General features: G+C 43.5%; 1 protein-coding gene across 8 annotated transcripts in view; it reads left to right on the top strand.

Annotated features, from left to right (window-relative positions):
* The first annotated feature begins 1,367 nt into the window (after positions 1-1,367).
* gpr107 (G protein-coupled receptor 107) overlaps positions 1,368-13,887 on the top strand; it is a 153,196-nt gene continuing 140,676 nt past the window's right edge. For 6 of the 8 annotated variants that reach the window (XR_013577735.1, XR_013577737.1, XM_078550049.1 and 3 more), the window contains exon 1: positions 12,375-12,492. Coding sequence is in view for 5 of the 8 variants with exons in the window: in XM_078550049.1 (XP_078406175.1) it covers positions 12,391-12,492 (102 nt within the window). In the remaining 3 variants the exon portion in view is untranslated. Of the gene's footprint in view, positions 1,394-3,204; positions 3,925-12,374; positions 12,493-13,887 lie in introns of those variants that run through there. The other 2 variants (XM_078550052.1, XM_078550050.1) reach the window with 2 other exon arrangements.

Genomic DNA, 13,887 nt, shown 5'->3' on the forward strand with positions numbered 1-13,887 from the left:
GGAGGAGCAGGGGGAAGGGAGGAGGAGGAGGGGAGGGTGAAGGGAGGTGGGGTAGGGGGAGGAGGTGGGAGGAGAGATGTGTGCGGAGGAGGGGGAGAGGGAGAGGAGGGTGTGATGGGAAAAGGGGGAGGGATAGGAGGGGATGATGGGGAGAGGGTGATGGGGAGTGGAGGGGTGGACAGGGGGATGTGAGGTCAGCCAGGCAAATAGGCGGGAGGGGAAGGGGAGATAGGGGGGAGTGGAGATTAGGGGAGCGGGAAATGTAGGAGTGGGATGGGGAAGATGGGGAGTAGGTGGAATGGGAGATGGGGGAGGGGGAGATAGTAGGTGCAGGATAGATGGGGGAGATGGGGAGGGGGAGATAGGGGGAGAGGGAATGGGTGGGATAGGAGCAGCGTGGGTCTGGGGCTTGGGTGTGGATGGATAGGGGTGGGGCATTGGTGGAGGGCATGTCCCAGTGGGGTAGAATAGTTGTGTCCTAGTGAGGGAAGGGGGTTTGTCCCAGTCGTGGGGGAGTGGTTGTCCCAGTGGCGAAAGAACGTTCAAGGGTATGTGTCCCAATGGGGAAGGGGATGTGTCCTAGTGGGGCTGTCCCACTGGGGGAGGGGTTGTCTTAGTTGGCAGAGAGAGTTTCCTAATGCGGTAGGCTGTGCGTTCCAATTGGAGGAAGAGGGTGTGCCCCAGTTCGGAGAGGGTGTTTATCCCAATAGGGGAGGGTGGAGGGCTTGTGTCCCAGTTGGAAGAGTGAGTGTGTTCCAGTGGTGTGAGTGTCCCAGTGGGGGAAAGGAGGTGTGTCCTAGTGGGGGAGGGGTTTTGTCTCAATTGGGCAGATGGGGTGTGCCCCAAGGTTAGGATTCTTCCCAGTTTGGGTAGGAGTATGTCCCAGTGGGGAAAGAGACTGTGTCCTAGTGGGAGAGGGGAAATGGGTTGGGAAAGTGTCTCAGTTGGGGAAGGGGTGTGTACCTGTGGGGCCGGGTTCTTCCCAATCGGGGTAGGGGTGTGTCCTAGTGGGTGGGGAAATGTTCCAATGAGGGGGTGTGTCCCAGTGGGAGAGAGGGGTGTGTCCCAATGGGCGAGGGGGTGTGTCCCGATGGGGTGGGGTTCTTCCCAGTCGGGGAGGGGCAGTGTTCACGTGGGGGGAGGGGGTGTGTCAATGGGTGCGTCTGTGTATTAATGGGCGGGGCTTGTGGACACCATCTGCGCAGAATGTGGGCGTAAATCAGCGGGTTCGGGCAGGCAGGCGGCGCGTGATTCGAGATCTCCGGCGAGAGTCAACAAAAAAAAAACCGGAGGGGGTGGGGTCAGAGTAACGGTCCGCGCGGGAGGAAAGAAAAAAGGGCCTGAATAAGAGTCGGGGTGCTCAGTTAATAGACCGCGTACAAACACGAGTACCGTGAGTAACGGTCTGCTCGCCGATTTGGCGGTGTAAAAGGGACAAATTAACTCTTCAAAAAGCCTGTGCACCGATAGCGCACGTGGAAGGCTGAAGAAGGGCGTCTACGCACGAGAGCTGCCTTCGGGCGGGGCCATTGGCGGAGAGTGTGAAGCGCATGCGGAAAATGGAAGGGTGGAATACCATATCTGATATGGTCTGTGGGCTTTTTGTTTGTTTATTTATTTGACTTAACTGAAGTGGAAAGGGGCGCGTGTGCGATTGCGCGCTCTGGAGTGTACGGGCACGCGCCTGGCGGAGGCGGAGTTCTGGGCCTCCGCAACGACCCCGCCGGCGGACTGGGGAAGTGCACCTGAACTCAGTGATAGGTTTCTGCAGCCCCTAACACACTAGGATTTATAGTGGCCGTGACATGTATATGAGAAGCCCTCAGCGCCACATTTTTCTCATATTTGGCATTCATTGTTCATCCCTAAGTGCCCTTGAGGTTGAACTACTGCAGTCCATGTGGTGTAGGTAGACTCACAGGAGGGAGTTCCAGGATTTTAACCCAGTGACAGTGAAGGAATGGTGATACAGTTCCAAGTCAGGATGGTGGGGCTTGGAGGGTCACTTGCTGGTGGTGGTGTTCCCATGCATCTGCTGCTCTTGGTAGAGGTCAGGTGTTTGAAAGATGCTGTCTAATGGGCCTTGGTGACTTGCTGCAATACACGTTGTAGATGGTACACATTGTTGCCACTGTGCGTCAGTGGTGGAGGGAGTGAATGTTTGTGAATGGTGTGCCAATCAAGCATGCTGCTTTGCCCTTGGTGCTGTTGAGTGTTGGAGCTGCCACATCCAGACAAGCGGGGAGTATTCCATCACACTCCTGCACACTCCTAACTTCTGCCTTATAGATGTTAGACATGTTTTGAGGGGTTAGGTGGTGAGTTACTTGCTGCAGAATTCTCAGCCTCTAACCTACTCTTGTAGCCAGCCACAGTATTTATATCGTGTTTCTGGTCAGTGGTAACTCCTCTGCCCCCCACCCCCCTCCCTCACCCCCAGGATGTTGATAGTTGGGAATTCAGTGATGGTAATGCTGTTGACTGTCAAGTTAGATTCTCTGTCATTGGAGATGGGTCAATGCCTGACGTGAATTTTACTTGCCACATTGCAATTGCCAGTGAATATGAATTATAATCAAGAAAGATGAAGGCTGGTCACTGTATTTAATAGGCTAATGTCTCCCACCTTTGATATTCATCTGATATGTTATTCACAGGGCTGTCACCCTCTGAAGAGAAGCGTAAGGATTGAGATTTGTACAGTATAGAAGGAGGCCATTCTGTCCATCAAGCCTATGTCAGCTCTATCCAATTAGTCCCACTCCCCTGTTCTTTCCTGGAGAGACTGGGATTGTTCTCCTTGGAGCAGGGAAGGCAAAGACAAGGTTTATTAGAGTTGTTCAAAAAATTAAAGGTAAAGAAGAAATATGGAGAAATAGGGTGGTGGAGGCAGGTTTGATTGAGGTATTCAAAAGGGGATTAGATTGCTATCTGAAAAGAGACTGTGCAAGGATATGGGGATAAGGCAGATGAGTGGGACTAGAATGTGCTTTTGGAGAGTTTGTGCAAATGCCTCCTTCTGCACTGTAAAGATTGTGAATCTGTGAAATATTTTCCGTTGGCAGAGGGATCTGTAATCAGAGAACAGATTTAAAATAATTGACAAAAGTGCAAGAGGGTTGGCAAGGACACATTTAGACAGCGAGTTATTATGATCCGAATGCACTGCCGGAAGACATGGTGGAACAAGATTCAATAGTAAGTTTGAAAAATATAATTCAAAATGGAAATATTTGTAGGCCTAAGGGGCAAGAGCATGTGGGAGTGAGACTTATTGTATAGCTGTTGAAAAGGAAGAATGTGCAGGGTTACTGGGAGAAGGTGGGGGAATGGCACTAGGTACATTGCTCATTCGGAGAGCTGGTGCATACATGATGGGCTGAATGGCCTCCTGTGCTGTGTAACCATTCTGTAATTATTTTGCAAAGAGCTGGCAGAAGGGCTGAATAGGCCAAAAAGCCTGTGCTGTATGATTCTATGATATGGTGCCTTCTAACCAGTCTTGGCTCGGTTGTAGTGCAATAGCTGCTGAGTTACAAGGTTAGGTGTTCAAGCTCCTGCTCCAGCTATCTAAGAACATAATTTAAGCTGACATTTCAGTGCAGTACTGTTGAAAGTGACACATTTCTGAATGAGATGTTAAAGCAAGATTTCATCCCTAGTCTATGCTGGTTTATTCTTAGCCCCAGCATTATGGAGGATTAAGTTATTTGGTTTCCTACTCTTGATTGCTGTTCAGTGATCTTTGCTGGAAAATGCATGTATATGATTAGCTATCATACGCAATGGTCAAATGGCCCATTCACACTCTTGGTTAAGGCTCAGACATGGAGATTGGCTACTAGCTCAATATGACCAACATCAATTGACATGTTTCCTAACAGGGAGCCCACATCCTCAGGATGGACAAGAAAAATCACAAAGGTAAAGATATCACCTATTTTCAGTTGCATGAGAAGGTTGTTTAATGTATTGGTTCTGATGCAGTGTGTCTCATTTGCTTAGCCCACAAACAAGATACTGGATTTCCCCAGTGTCATCAACTCAAAAAATCCAATAAAAGCACCCCAAATCATGAAGAAAAATTAACAAATTAAATAATATTATTTCCCATTTCTACTACACACTCCAGCCCCTGCAGTGGCCACCGGTCGCAGAAGGCCTCGAGCAATTCGACAGATGCCGCATGCTCTTTCTCCAGGTTATGGGTACACTCCATACAGTATATTGAAAACTTCTAACTTTGTTATTTGAACATTTATAATTCATGCTTTACATCCACAAGACTATTGGAAAGGATATTGTGTGAATCCATGCTGAAAATCAACTTCATTTCCCCGTCCTGCACAAAATCCAGCGATCCTCCAGTGAAGGTTCGTAAGTGTGGAAATCTACTGGGCACAGTATCAGGTTTGACAATTCTACCCCGTAATCTAACAACCTGCCAGCGTTCAGCCTCTAGGCTCTGTGATGCAAGAAGGTGGCTGTTGTCCATGGAACTGTTCTCCAGCAAGAGTCAGCAGTTTGAAGAAGGGAGGGAAGAAAATCGGCAAAAAGAAAGAAAAACTGACTATTGTGTCGTGTTGCCATCACAACCTTTCAGTAAAAATATTATTATAAAATAAAGGTTGAATGATAACATTTTCAGTGGAAATAATGTTTCCATGTTCAAATGATAAACTTGTCAGGCTTTACTGCTAACGTGCAATGTTGTGAGAACCTTGTGGTGACTGCTTGTATTCATTCCTGTTCATCCATTATTCCTCATTTAATATCTGGGTTGCAGGCTATCTATCATAGGCTCAATCTTAAAAGTAACATACTGCAGATGCTGGGAATCTGATATAAAAACAGACCTCAGCATGTCAAGAAGATATAATAATATTCGTAATGTTATTGGAATTTATTGTAGAGTAATAGTGGGGTCTGTGTCTACGGGTCTGTATGTGTGTGGGGGACTTAATTGAATTGAAGGCAGCTGGTCTGAAGGCTTTGATGTATCAGAAGATAAGCTAGGTTTGAAATATTAAGTATGTAAACGTGGGTGAAGTTTTAGACTGTGAGGTGCAAAGGGAACATTTGCATTTTTAAATAAATTAGACTGGCTTGAATTCAAGAGGGGGGTGAAATGTTTCACTTAGCCAGAAGAAGTTAAGAAACGGTGTGTTTATTTTTCCCAAAGATTACTGGTATAATTGGTACTATGATAGATTTTTACTATTAGAGAGGTAAAGTCCAAAGACATAGTGAAACCATGGGAATTTGCATTCAAAGAGGAAAATATGTATAAAGGAAAGAAAGCTGTGTGCAAGAGAAGGCATTTTAAGATCTAACACAAGTGTGAAAAGCCTCCAGCATCTAAGCCTCAAGCTGCTGTCTACAATGAACCAAAGATGAGAAAAACTCACTTTGAATTCGACTGTTCAGGGTATTGTGTGTTGCAATGCCCGAGTCTGTTAGAATGTATTTTGCTTTTACTGTTGCCTTAACGGAGTGGTAACTGGGAGTTAGATTAATTAGGGGAGTTAGAAGTTGTAGTAACTTGTAGACCTATGTACGTACTTAAAATAATTTCTTCTATTAATATTAATAAATGTTTTTATATATATATATTTATTTCCCCCCCCCCCCCCAATATAAGGCCATCTGTCACTTGTTTCTATGTTGTGCTTTCACAGCGCTGATCCTTGTTCGGCTACTAACACATTCTGCTATCTTACCTTCATGCCACTATCAGTGCCTTCTTTAGGCTTTAACACCACCATTAACACTCCCTTTGCCTTGTATCCATGACATTTTTGTCAATCTCTCCTGAGCTCTCACCTATCCATGAACTTCTATTTTGCTCCACCCCCTCGTAACCGGTATAAAATCCATCACATATCTACCTCTCTTCAGCTCTGAAGAAGAGTCATACAGACTCAAAACGTTTATTCTGTTTCTCTCTCCAAGGATGCTGCCAGACTTGCTGAGTTTTTCCAGCATTTTCTGTTTTTAATGTAGGCTCAAACTTGCTTGTGCAACTAATACCCTAATAGGAACATGCAAAAATTATGTCCAACTGAGCATAATATTGAGCCACTGGCGAGCAATGACAATCTAAGTAATAGCGTATCAGTTTTAAAAACAAAATTGCATTAAGCACGAAGTACAAAAAAATCTTTGGGACTGAAATTCAGGAAGCCTGGACCAGGGAGACATTCTGCATTATCCCTGCAGAGATCCTTCTCCAGATCTAGCTGAGCTCCCAAGTTTAGATCACCTCAATTCTTGTCATTTTCCAGGCATTCGCTGGGATCTATTGTAATTTCAATACTAGACTTTCTCAAAATATGTTTGGAAATGATGTGTGGTCTGGCTGGTGTGGTGGGTACCAAGCATGAGGGAAAATAACAAAAAAAATGTATTTTGGCCAGGTTGATTCTCTCCTCCTGACATTTAATTTTCTATGTACGTTCTTTGACTAGCTCAGTGCCACACCCACTGAATTAAGGAGTGGCGAGAATAAATGTATATTTAAAAACAGATGTGGGAAATACCAGCCAGTTTGCTTGGAGAGCCCCTGAAAACAAGATAACCCCTTATTGCTCACCATGAAACTCACCAACCCCAAGCAACTTAACCATAAATATTCAGGGCCCTTTTCAGTATACCCAAAACAATTTAACTCAAGGTCGAACAAGCCACCAACCCCTTCCTCTCACAACCCACCAACCCCTTCCTCTCACAACCCACATTGTTCGCAGTACAAGTCAAAAACCAGAAACTCCCTTCCTAATCATCAGATGGACTGCAATGTTTTAAGAAGGCAGTTCACCATCACCACTCCAAGGGCAATTATGATTGGACAATAAATTCTGGCCTTGCCAACAATGCTCATATCCCATGAAAGATTTTTAAAAAGTAGCCTGATGTGACAATGCATTCCTCCCAATGATACTAGATGAGAATGTGCTATGTCTTAATTTAATCAAAAATATAATGCTCTCAAAATATCGGTGTGAATGCATCGTTAATTGCACAATGTCTTCATAAAGTATGAGGGTACATGTATCAGGATAATAGCTTCATGAATTGTGAATGTACATTCTTGAGAACCCAATAAAAGATTTATTCAATAAAATGTTGAATAATGTTTTAAAATTGTATTGTATAAAGTCAAAAAATTGTTAAAGTTATTTGCTTTCCTCTTACAGTTCATTAATTCATTCAGAATTTATTTTCTTTCATGTTAAGTGATTTTAAAAATCCTCTTTGCACTGTTTCAACCATGTTTGGTTTGTACCATATTTTGGCAGAGAAGTTGGTGAGATGACCTGCTTCCCAGATACCTGTTTGTGCAACTGAACAATGCCCTGTGTGAGAGAATTATATACCATAGCTATCCCTTTGACTTTGCCTTCCTCCCTGCAGTAGCTTCCTGTCTGTGATTCACTCAGGGAAGGTGGAAGTTGTGGCAGAAGAATAACTGGGAAACATTTACATGGTTTGTTACCTCAGAGTAACCTTGTTCCTTTACCTAATTGTCACATAATTCTGAATGTTATGCAGGGCTGGTTATGCACCCCTGTGGGTGTATCTTTATAACTTAATCACCTCTTGCTCAATTTTACATGGGTGAACTGATTAGAAGCTGATAATATCGTGAAACTTCACTCCACTGACATCATGACTTGAGTCAGTGCATTGCGAGTGTTACTTGTTCAAAATGTTATTGAAGGATGACCACTGTTGCCAATCTGCTTCTAAGATGTAAAAACTAAAACAGCATAAAAGAGTTGACTTGGGACACCCGTAAATATACCAAGCTGCATATATTCCCTTTAAAACGATTAAGATTATGGAGCATTTCAGGATTATGTACCTATTTAAGGAACAACTGCTTTATACTTAGTTATTGAATTGACAGTCACCTACTGAAAGTATTGGATGTCTCAATTGAATCAAAACAAATGGTCAAAGAGATAGTGAATAGACAAATTGTTTATTCAACAGGGAATAGTGATGATCACATACCAGAGAAATCAGCATGTGGAAAATCAGTGGAATTTATTCCATATTTAAGCTCTTTGAAGAATATTAATATAGTGCTATCAAGCCTACAGCACAGAATCGGTGCAGCTGGTTGATGCTGGTGTTTATAATTCGCATGAGCCTCCTCCCACCCTTCTAATCTGACCAGCATATATTTCTATTTGCTTCTCCTTAATGTGCTTATCTAACTTACTCAAATGAATCTATGCTATTTGCTCCAACTGTTCCTTGTAGGAGATGGTGTAGTGGTATTGTCACTGGACTAGTATTCTAGAGACCCAGGGTAATGCTCTGGGTACCCGAGTTTGAATCCCACCATGGCAGATGGTGAAATTTGAATTAATTAAAAATCTGGAATTAAAAGTCTGATGCTGACCACAAAACTATTGTCGATTGTCAGGAAAACCCACCTGGTTCACTAATGTCCTTTAGGGAAGGAAATCTGCTGTCTTTACCGGGTCTGGCCTACATATGACTCCAGACCCACATTGTCTTAAATGCCCTCTGAACTGGCATTTAGGGATGGGTAATAAGTGCTAGCTGAGCCAGTGGTGCCCACATCCCAAGAACAAATTTTAAAAAAAGTTCTGCATTCTTTGCCATCTCTGGGTAAATAATTTTATCCTGACTCCTCTGTTGGATTTATTAGTGACTTATATCTATGATCTCTAGTTTTGGTCTCCCCTGCAATTGGAATTTTTTTTTCCTCCACCTATCCTATCAAATTCTTAACATAAAGATCACCCCTCAGCCTTCTCTCTTCTAGAGAAAGGAGCCCCAGCTTGTTCAGTTTTCCTAACAGTTAATTCTGCTATCATCCCTGTGAATCTTTTTTCTTTTCATTAAGTGAAGACTAAAATTGTGCACAGTGCCCCAAATGTGCTCTAACCAAGATTCTATATAAATGTAACATGTCTTCCTTGCTTTTCAATTCCATCCCTCTGGAAATAAATCTCTGCTTTGTTTGGTGTTTTTATGACTTTATTAACCTACTTTGCTACATTTAGTGATTTGTACGTAGTATCCTTAGATCCCCTTGGTCCTCTATCTCATTTAGTCTCTTAAGCTGTGTAACTGATCTGCCCTGTATTGCTTAGGTTGCTTTATACAAGTTCTTATCCAGAATTTTCTCACATCTACAAGATAGAATTGTACTGGGAGCAAAGGAAAATCAATATTAAATACATTCTGCTACCTATTTCCTTTGACCGTTTCCACCATCCAAGCCTCTCCATGCTCATCTTCCCTTATTCTTTTCATCCATCTTCAACTTTATCACAAAATTTATCTCCCTCATGAAAATCTACCAACTGTACCATTGAACTTCTAATGTCCCAGATCCTGACCACCCAACTTTCCCCATCCCTGTCTTGATGGTCACTGATATCATAAGCCTGTTCCTATCCTCTGATTCAGACTCTAAACCTTTTAAAATGGTTGCCATAATTTTCTACTAAAAGACTTCAAATCCTCTATTCTTTTCAACAATTGCTTCATCTCCAACCTTCCATTGACTTATAGATAAGTCATGGTGCAGAAAGAGTCCATTCAGCCCATTGTGTCTGCGCCAGCCAAAAAAGATAAACTAGCTGCTCATTTTAATCCCATTTTCAAGCACTTGGTCCATAGCATGGCAGGTTACAGCACTTCAGGTGCAGATCCAGGCACCTTTTGAATGAGTTGAGTGTTTCAGCCGTAACCACCAATTCAGGCAGTGAATTCCAGGAGCCCACCATCCCCTGGATGAAAATGTTTTTCCTCATGTCCGCTCTAATCCTTTCACCAATTCCTTAAATGTATGCGCTGCCACCCCCCCGCCCCCCCCCCCCAGTAATTGACCCCTCAGCTAGGGGAATAAGTCTTTCCTGTCTATCCTATCTAGGCCCCTTATAATTTTGTACACCACAATTAGGTCACCCCTTGGCCTCTATTCTAAGGAAAACAGGCCTAGCCTATTCATTCTTCCCTCAAAGTTGCAATTTTCCAGCCCTGGCAACATTCTTGTAAATCTCCTCTGTACTCTCTGCAGAGCAATTATATCTTTCCTGTAATGTGGTGACCAGAATTACATACAAAATTTCAGCTGTGGTCTAACCAGTGGCCATAATTTTTACCTTGGTGGGCGGGTGGCCAAACTCCGCCACCGAAACGGGGCCCACCACCGTTTTGAGTGGGCGGGCCAATTAAGGCCCGCCCAGCAGCCTGCCCGACAGGAAGCACTATGTGCTTCCTGTGCGGGGGTTGGAGGGAGTCCCCATCTGTCAAAGTGCACTCTTGCGCATGTGAAAGTTTTTATACAGTTCCAGCATTACATCCCTGCTTTTGTTTTCTCAACCTCGTCCATTAAAGGAAAGCATTCCATGTGCTTTCTTTACTACCATATCCACGTGTCCTGCCACCTTTAGGGACCCGTGGACATGCACTCGCCACCCCTGTATTCCATGGGATTTCACTTTTCTGGCCAGTCTGCCATGTGGGAGGTCAAATGCCACACTAAAATCCATGTAGACAACATCCACTGCAATACCCTCATCATTCCTCCTTGCTACTTCCTCAAAAAATTTGATTACGTTAGAGACACCACCTTACCCTAACAAAACCATGCTGACTATCCCTGACCAATCCTTGCCTTTTTAAGTGACAGTTTATCCTGCTTCTCAGAATTGATTCCAATAATTTTCTCACCATCAAAGCCAGACTGACTGACCTATAATTTTCTGGCCTATCCCATGCACCCTTTTTAAGTAATGGTACAACATTCGCAGACCTCCAATCCTCTGGTACATCACCTGTATCTAGAGAGGATTCCATAATCCTGTAGCACCTCATTTGCAATTTTCTGCTTTTGAATTTATCAATGTCAGTCTGGGCCCAAATCCAGTGCCTGAACCTGAAGGCCTGTTGAGCCCGACAACTCTTTTGTTGAGCAATCCAACTGGTCCCATTCCCCTGCACTTTCTTATAAGTCCTACATTGCTTTTTCCATTCAATTATTTATCCAGTTTCCTTTTGAAAGTTATTCTGCATTCTGGATCAAAACTCGTTATGCAAAAAAAAACTCGAAGAGTCACACGGACTCAAAACGTTAACTCTGTCTTCCTCTCCACAGATGTTGTCAGACCTGCTGAGTTTTCCAGCTATTTTTGTTTTTGTTTCATCCTCCCTCTGGTTCTTTTGCCAATCATCTTAAATCCATGTCCTCTTGCTTGAAACATTTCTGTCAGAAACAGTTTCTCTTTTACTCAAATTATTTATAACTTTGCAGACCTATCAATTCTTCCCTAACCTTCTCTGCTCTAAGAACACAGTTTTATCAGCCTTTATGTAAATTCAAAAAAAAGTCATCTGAAGGAAAAAAAGTTCAAAATTTCCAAATCCCAATAAAAATCCACATAAAGACTATGTTTCACTATGTCAGCCAGGCAACGTCTATTCACAGGCACGATCCAACTACTGATGGGCTTGGGGGCTTTGATATGCTCCATTTCCGACCTCGGCCGATTCACCCCTCTTCACACAGCCTGGAGATCCAGGATTCCTCCAGGGACACCATTTCTTGGGGACAACCCAGTTTAGTGAGGACACCAGATCGGCATAATCCACAGCAGCCCAGAACTCCTGGCCTCAAGCAATCCGATAGCCTCAGCCTCCGAGTTACTGGATTATAGGCACCCGGCCAAAAATCCATATACTGGCACCAGTAATACTTGAGTTTGACTTTAAGGTATACAAGACCAGTTCAGACCAGTTTTACTGGCACCCTTAATTTCCAAGTTTTACTGTTTTTTTTCCTTATAAGTGCAAGTTCTTTATTAGTTTATTTCTAGTACATGCAATTAAATATTGCGGATGCTGGAAATCTGCAATAAAAGCAACAAATGCTGGAAATGTTCAGCAGGTCAGACAGCATCTGTGGAAAGAAAAAAAGATGTTTCAGGTGGAGCGAACCTCTACATGACTGGAACATGGTATCGGTGCTGGTTTTTTTTAGGAGTATAGAAGAGCCTTGTTTGTTATCCTTCAACAAAAACAAAAATAGCTGGAAAAACTCAGCAGGTCTGATAGCGTCTGTTGACGTTTCGAGTCCGTATGACTCTTCATCAGAAGAGTTAAGTTATCCTTAATGTTCTTTGAGGACTCCTGGACCTTCTGGAATTCCCTTGCGGTTTTATTTCCCGATTGTTGCTGGCCCCAGACAGGGAGGGCCCTGCGCCAGGTTCTCTGGATCGCTGGGGCTTGGGTGGCCATCGTGATGGCGTCATGACGTCCTGCAACGTTGACGCTGTTGCTGGTTGCCATGGCCCCCAGTGACCTCTGACTCCTGAAGCTCATCCGGATGTTGACGTTGCTCAAAAAATGGCGGCGTTGAATGTGCCTGTTGTTCGGAGCTGGACGCTTCTGCTCTGGATTTTGTTGTCGACGTCGGTGCGGGGCCGAATCCATCGCCTGATCCTGAAGGTAAAGGCCGAGGCCCGGAGAACTGACGATTGTGTTTATTTTTCCTCTCGCGATTAATTCACTGCAGGTGGCAATGGTTTATAACAATGGATCCAGCTTGACATCTGGACAGTTCTCTCTGGTTGGGGAGCCGGCCTTTTGCTGCTTTATGTTCTTCCCAACTGGTCAGAGTCCCCTCCTTGTAAAAAGCGTCCGGTGTGAGCTCTCCCACCGGTCATGAGAATAATTAAATATTTGGTTTAATAATTGGATCTGTTTTGATAGCTGTCACATCTTCTTCACGTCTTTCCGCCCTTTCCTGAAGGTATTAACTCTTGCTGCGCTTGAGCTAAGAGAGCGAGTGCCGGAGTAAGCCAGCCTGGTACACTGAGTTGGCATCCGCTCGAGAGGGGAATTCCAAAGGCTTTCCTCCACCTTTGGTTAGTGGACACAGCAGACTTCTGCTAAAGTGGCTGTTTTATACACTCCTTTTAGATCTTACATGGCCCCCCCAACATACCATTCCATTGTCTTTATATATGTTTCTCTCTCTTTAAGCTGTAAATTCCATTGTTCTATATGTCTTTGGAGATTTACTTTTCCCGTAATATAAAAATCTTTCATGTTGTCAAAATGGTCAACATGTTTGGGGGAAATAAACATACTGCTTGGCCTTGCTTATTTTGTTAATTGTAAACATCCTATCATCCCTTCGAAACCTAAACAATCCCTTCACATATCTCAAAATGCAAATTTCCTTCACATCCTACATGCTAAGACCTCAACTATGTTTACTCGTTAGCATTTCAAATGCCTTTTACTCCTAACTTCTTTTGATAATTTCAAACTTGCAGTCTATCTGACTCTAATTCAATTAAATCAGCTACACAGACAACCATCCACACTCACACCCATAAACCTTCTTTCCAATAAACCACAATAATATAATGAAAAAAAATGTTAGTTTCATGACAGAGGGTGCAAAATAAAATGATGAACTAAGAGTATCACAGAAGAACAAATTTTGCCTGTATTGCACCTTTAACAGAAGACCCTTGGTGCTTAGCAGAGGTGTGAGAAAAAAAATTAGATGATGAACCAAAAATGATGACAAGAGGTGACTAAAAGTAGGTCAAAGAGGTGGAGTTTAAGGAGTGTCTTAACGGTAGAGAGAGAGGTGATAAGTTGGAAGGTGTTTAGGAACAAGATTTCAGAACATAAAGGCAGCTGAAAGCCTAGCTACCTGTGATATGATAAGGGAGGGGGAGTGCACAAGAAACTGGAATCGGAGGAATGAAATCAGGATTTGTAGGGATAGGAGAGGTTAGGGATGGGAGGGCTGAGGCAATGGAGGGATTGAAACACAATAGTAAAGTTGCAAATTTGAAGCATTGGGAGCTGAATAGATCAGTGAGA

The sequence above is a fragment of the Cetorhinus maximus genome, chromosome 10 (assembly GCF_964194155.1).
Source record: "Cetorhinus maximus chromosome 10, sCetMax3.hap1.1, whole genome shotgun sequence".
Classification (NCBI taxonomy): domain Eukaryota; kingdom Metazoa; phylum Chordata; class Chondrichthyes; order Lamniformes; family Cetorhinidae; genus Cetorhinus; species Cetorhinus maximus.